Consider the following 6,000-nt stretch of genomic DNA (forward strand, 5'->3'; position numbering starts at 1 on the left):
TATATATTTATCTTTTACATGCAAAGGACCAGATTTTTCCTTTCCATTGTATTAATTGTACACCACCATGAATCCATTGAAATAATTCATGTTACATCAGTGTAGAATTGGTATAATGGAATGGAAAGTCAAGCCCAGAGGATTTGTTGTAAGTGATGCATCACAAAATGATGTTATAAACAGCGTACATGTTCTTGTCTGTTTGTCAGGAGGGAAGGCTTCTGTATGACCATATCTGATACTATAGAGAATAAATATATGGATGATGCTCTTCTGGGATAACCTTTGTACAGGTTTTATTAATGTCTCTCCTATTTTTTACTGCCTAGCATAGCTACTCCATTGACAATGGATATGTATTCCTGGACCAGGAAAGAAGCAGTTTTTTATAATGGAATAATCCTTGGTGCAATTGGCATTGAATCAGTCATTGTCTTCATGGCGGTTAAAGTAGTTTCTAAAAAGTAAGTCGCTCATCAGGTTTTTGCTCTTGTTTATCTTAATGTAAACAGACAGGAAAATGTTTATCTGGGGAACTTTAGGTCAGGTCTTCATTATCTGAATCAAATTCTGCTCATCTTATTTTAGCAAATGATAGAAATGTAGGGGCTACAAGGAGACCTCTAGAGATCACCTATTCTAGCCCCCTGCCCTGTGGTAGGATTAAGTATACCTAGACCATCCCTGATAGGTGTTTGTCTAACTTGTTCATAAACACCTCAAAGAACTGGGATTCCACAACATCCCTAGATAACTTGTTCCAGTGCTTAACTATCCTTATAGTTAAAAAGTTTTTCCTCTTTTCTAACCTAAATCTCCCTTGCTGCAAACTGAGCAGGTTACTTTGTGTCCTGTCCCGGTGGATATGAAGAGCAATTGATCACTGTCCTTTTTAGAAAAACCTTTTACATATTTGAAAACTTATGTCTCCCCTCGGTCTTCTCTTCTCTAGACTAAAGTAATTATGCCAAATTCTTTCAACCAAATAGTTCTACTTAAGTCATTGCAACTAGTCATCTGAATAAGTTGTACAGGATTTGTATTTGTGTATAGTAGATTATTTTTAGATACATTTGGTCATGAATATGTATTATTTAGTTATAGTTTTCATTATTCAACAGGACTGGTGAGCGTGCTATACTCTATGGAGGCCTACTGATTATCTTGGTTGGATTCTTTATCTTGTTACCTTGGGGAAAACAATTACCAAATATCCAGTGGGAAGGTATAATTATAAATAACGCTAAACTGTAGTCTAAGCATTTCATTAACATCTTTTTTAAAATGTGATCCCTTGCTTAATTTCACAGATATAAAGAATAATTCCGTTCCCAGAATCATCTTCAATGAAATGTTTACACCTTTCTGGAAGCTCCAAACAACACAACTACCATCCAATCACACAGTAGAGCCAACAGGATGCTCTGTTATGCAGCCCTGGTGCCTGTACACTCCATTGATCCACTTGGCCCAGTATATAACCTCTGATATACTGATAGGATTGGGCTATCCAGTCTGTAATGTCATGTCCTATACTTTATACTCAAAAATTCTAGGACCAAAACCTCAGGTAAGAATGAAAACTAGGGAATTTGTTCAGATTTTTACTGTAACATGTATACTTGATGGCATAGTTTGTTCCATTGGTCTTTTGATCAAAACTGTTTTGTTGGTTATGGGATGAATCCTCTTGTTTGTTAGACATTTGAAAACAATGAATGTGCATTTTTCTACTTTTGAATGCTCTTTATCAACACACAACATATCCATTTAAAACATCTGCTGAAAGTAACTTTTTTTTAAAGAAAAGTTGGGAAAGAAAATTGTTTGATTCATAGACCAGAATGATCAGTTAATCTAACTTGCATATCGCAGGATGCTGAACTTCACCCAATAATTCCTGCACCAGACCCTTATCTTGTGGTTGAACTAGAGCATATATTTTTTTTTTAAATAGCATCAGTCTTGTTTGTACAGCATCTAGCACAGTGGGATCCATGTCCATGGCTAGGGATCCTAAGATTATAGTAGTAGTAAGTGATGGACAATCCAACAGCTCCCTAGATAAGCTGTTCCTGTGATTAATTATCTGCACTGTTAAAAAAAATTGCGCTGTATTTATCTAGTTTCAGCTTCCAGACATTAGATCTTGTTATGCCTTTGTCTGCTAGATTAAAGAGCCTTCCATGGTCAGAAATCTTCTCCCCATGTAGGTATTTATACAAGTCACCTCTTAACTGTCTTTGTTTAGCTAAATAAATCAAATTTCTTAAATCTTTTACTGTAAGCCAGGGTTTCCTCTCCTCTAATAATTCTTGTGGCTCTCCTCTGAGCCCTCTTCAATTTTTCAATATCCTTTTTTGAAATGTGAATACCAGAATTGGATACATTATTCCAGCAGTGGTATTGCAAATGCTGTATTGGTTATGCATCTAAGAATCTTGTAAGCTCACTTTAGCCACAGCATCAGACTATGAGCTCATGTTTAGCAGTTATCCACCATGGCCCCTAAGATCTATATAGAATTACTGGTTTCCACGATATAGTGCCACATCCCGTAAATAGGACCTTCCTTTTTGTGTTCCTAAATGTATGCTATTTACTTCAGTATATCAAACATATTTTACTAATGGAACTAAAGCTTTATTTGCTCTTAAGGCATAGAAAATAGCATTATGGAGAGCTAGATATAGAATATTGGTTTTTTTTCTGTCTCCACACACATCTAATTAACACATTGGGTCTAGCTTCTAAAGGTACAGGTATGTGAAGTCAGACTTATTAGGCTTCCTTCATGCAGTTGGGCCACTTCAAAACACTAGCAAAGATGCAAAAGTAGCAGTTGGCTTTCTACACTTGTGCTTCCACTTGAAAGATTAATTTTAAATATCCTGGTCTGAAAATTGTGAAGTCACCAGGTGCCACATGGTATTCAACAGTTTTGTCTAGGAATGGGAGAAAGGATAGGAGACAGAATGATAGTTGTGTTTTTAATTGAGTTTTTAATAAGACAGTTGAGTTTGCCAGGTTTGAGGTTCTTCTTCGAGTGATTGCACATGTCCATTCCACTTCAAGCGTGTACATGCCCTGTGCACCAGAGTCAGATTTTTCCCGGAGCAGTACCTGTCGGGGCGACATGTGTACCCTGAACAGTCCAATGCTGCTGCATGGTGGCTTAAAGGGCAGAGTCGCCCCAGACCCACCTCAGTTCATTTTTACTGCCCAGGATTGGTAGTCAGAGTTGTCTTGCATTCAGGACATCTAATTTTTTAAAAAATCTGATTGTTTTAATTGCACTACGGCAGTACATTGCAGTAATAACTATTTGGATATTTTCCTTAACACTGAGGGAGGTGGCTACTTTTCACTTCTGCAGCCGTATCTGTAGGAAGAATTGGTTAAATTTGCTGCTTTTGCCAACAACAAAGGTATTCTGCAACAATAGAGAAGTCTCCAGTGATCTTAACTGTTTTTAAAGTTTAATACAAGTCCCTTCATGAAAAAGAAAAAAATTACACTATAAGGCGAGAACTTCAATCTATCGATCCCAAGACTTTCCTGTAATTTTCATGATTATTTTGGAGTATGACATTGTTATATCTAAATTAGATGTTAATCATTAGTGCTGGGGAACATCATTCACATCAGTGAAGCGATATAAAGAATAAATTTGAACGTGAATATGTCCATGCTATCAAAAGGGGTAGATTTAGATAGCTGCAATTTATTCAGTTCCCTCCTTTAGCTTCATTTCTGCCACAATGCCTATAAAGCACTAGTAGCTTACAATGGCTAATCAGGTGGTAAGCTGAGATCACTGCTTAATATAAGTAACTTGCTTCCTTTATCTCCACCTTCTCTTGTTTTTTCTCATCCATCTGTTGCATCTTGTTATAAAATAGATCTTTCAACAGGAACTTGTCTTTTTACTGCATATCTCTCTAGGCATCTGATTATGACTGCTTATCTTTTATTGCTTAAAAAAAACCAAGTAATGTTCATAGACCAACAGTCCAGAAAAATGAGCAGTGTCTTTTCCTGATATCTTATATACATTTTCTATTGTAATTAGAGTAACCGAAGAAAATGAAATCAATTTTTTTTCTGTTACTTAACCACAGTTCTTTGATCCTTTTCAGGGTGTCTACATGGGCTGGTTAACTGCCTCTGGAAGTGGAGCACGTATACTGGGCCCAGTGTTTGTGAGCCAAATATATACTCACTTGGGACCTCGTTGGGCATTCAGCTTAATCTGTGGAATAATTGTATTCTCTCTCTTACTCCTGGAAGCAGTGTACAAGAGACTTGCTGCATTTTCAGTCAGATATGGAATGATGCAAGGGTAGATTTATTTTTAGCTATGTAAAACGAAAATCAGACATATGTAATTGTCTTGTTTTTAAACAAGGGTGCCTCAATACAGGCCTATAGAGCTGTACTTGTAACTGAGCAGTGGAGCCTGTGAAGTACGCATAGCCTAATCACCGCTACATCTTGATTAATGAAATTATGCTAAGATTGCATTCTTCCTTGATAGCAAAAGTAGGAAAGCTATGTTTGATCACAATACAGCGCTAGGGTAGTGCATGCTTGAGTTCGTAGTTTCCAAAAGTGTCAGACCTTTGTGTTAAACGAAATGGCAACCGTTGGCCCTAGTTGTAGGAGTATAGTGGCCATATTGTAAGCACACCCTTTTTAAAAAGAAAAAAAATGCTGCCTTGATTCTATGAATCAGGATTATTAAAGCTTCTTGTAACTACAAGGTTGACTGAACCATGTGCACTTTGAATCAAAACACCTACCTCTTTTAATCAAATAAGTGAATGTTTGTTTTCTGAAGTGCAGATTGTTTCAATGAATTAACCAACAGCGAATAGGAAAAATAAACATTTTATTCTAACAAGACACCCGTAATTTATTGTGAAATAGATATGGGTGGCAACTATTCAAAATATTCCAACAGCTTTGAGTGATTTAAGCTGAAATATAAACACTCAGGCTGGGATTTTCACAGGAACATCTTTGAATTTGGTGTCCAACTCCGATTGAATTTTAATGGGTTTTGGGTATCTAACTCTTAGTTTCCTGGAAAATCCCAGTCTAAAATGAGTTATTTGCAGATCATAATTTAATGCATAAAAGTTCAAGAATGCGATTTATATAATTACACAATCACATAATAAGTTATGACAAGACATCAAGTCAGATTCACTAATGGGTAAGAATTATGCATTCTAAACTGTATTTCAAACAAAGAAGTATCCCTCTGTAGCTGAAATTAGAGCCATGGCTGCTCTTCAGTATGTCTAACTGTACGCTGATTTTAGCATTACATTTGTAATTGAGTATCTATAAGCCAAGGTTAGAACACAGACTAGTGAAATAAAGTTACTTTAAATGCTGACTGAAGGGAGGTCATAAAATTTCCATTCCCTCTGCAGAATCAAGAGCATTTAAAATAGGAAAGGAGCTTGCTCTCAAAGAAGTTTCTGTACTACAGAATAGGATACTTTAAGCATTCCAGCACAAACTCGCTAATAAAATAACCAATTAATGTTAAGAATTCTCTTGAGGGAAGAGCTGTGAAATGGTGATAGAGAACCTGTGTTTAGAGGGCCACAACAAACTAATGACCCACCTTTCTGATTAAAGCCAAGAGTAAGTTATAGCTTTCAAAGAGCATCATGATTAAATATTTTACCATAATAGTAATCAGTTAAGTCACTTTGTGTTTGTGTTATGGGTTAATAAAATTACCTCATGCAATATACGGGCTATGTGGTTCTTTAGGGCAGTGGGGCACATACCCTGAAGTGTAAGCTTTAGCTAGTTCTGTGGGAAGTATCCAAGGAGGGGGTAGTGTTGTATTTTAAAGTATCTTTTACTTACCTAGATTTTTAACTTAAATTTAAAATTTAAGTCACCAGCCTCTTTGTAAAACATGAGTTAGAGATAGCTGTATTGGACACTCCTGCTCAAAAGATGGCATTGTTCAGTGTA

General features: G+C 36.3%; 1 protein-coding gene across 1 annotated transcript in view; it reads left to right on the forward strand.

Annotated features, from left to right (window-relative positions):
• MFSD8 (major facilitator superfamily domain containing 8) overlaps positions 1-5,770 on the forward strand; it is a 28,797-nt gene extending 23,027 nt beyond the window's left edge. Inside the window, exons 9-12 of the mRNA XM_054030477.1 lie at positions 330-464; positions 1,122-1,225; positions 1,311-1,570; positions 4,140-5,770. Coding sequence (XP_053886452.1) covers positions 330-464; positions 1,122-1,225; positions 1,311-1,570; positions 4,140-4,346 — 706 coding nt within the window. The 3' untranslated portion in view covers positions 4,347-5,770. The remainder of the gene's footprint in view (positions 1-329; positions 465-1,121; positions 1,226-1,310; positions 1,571-4,139) is intronic.
• The last annotated feature ends 230 nt before the right edge of the window (positions 5,771-6,000 follow it).

The sequence above is a fragment of the Malaclemys terrapin genome, chromosome 5 (genome assembly GCF_027887155.1).
Source record: "Malaclemys terrapin pileata isolate rMalTer1 chromosome 5, rMalTer1.hap1, whole genome shotgun sequence".
Lineage (NCBI taxonomy): Eukaryota > Metazoa > Chordata > Testudines > Emydidae > Malaclemys > Malaclemys terrapin.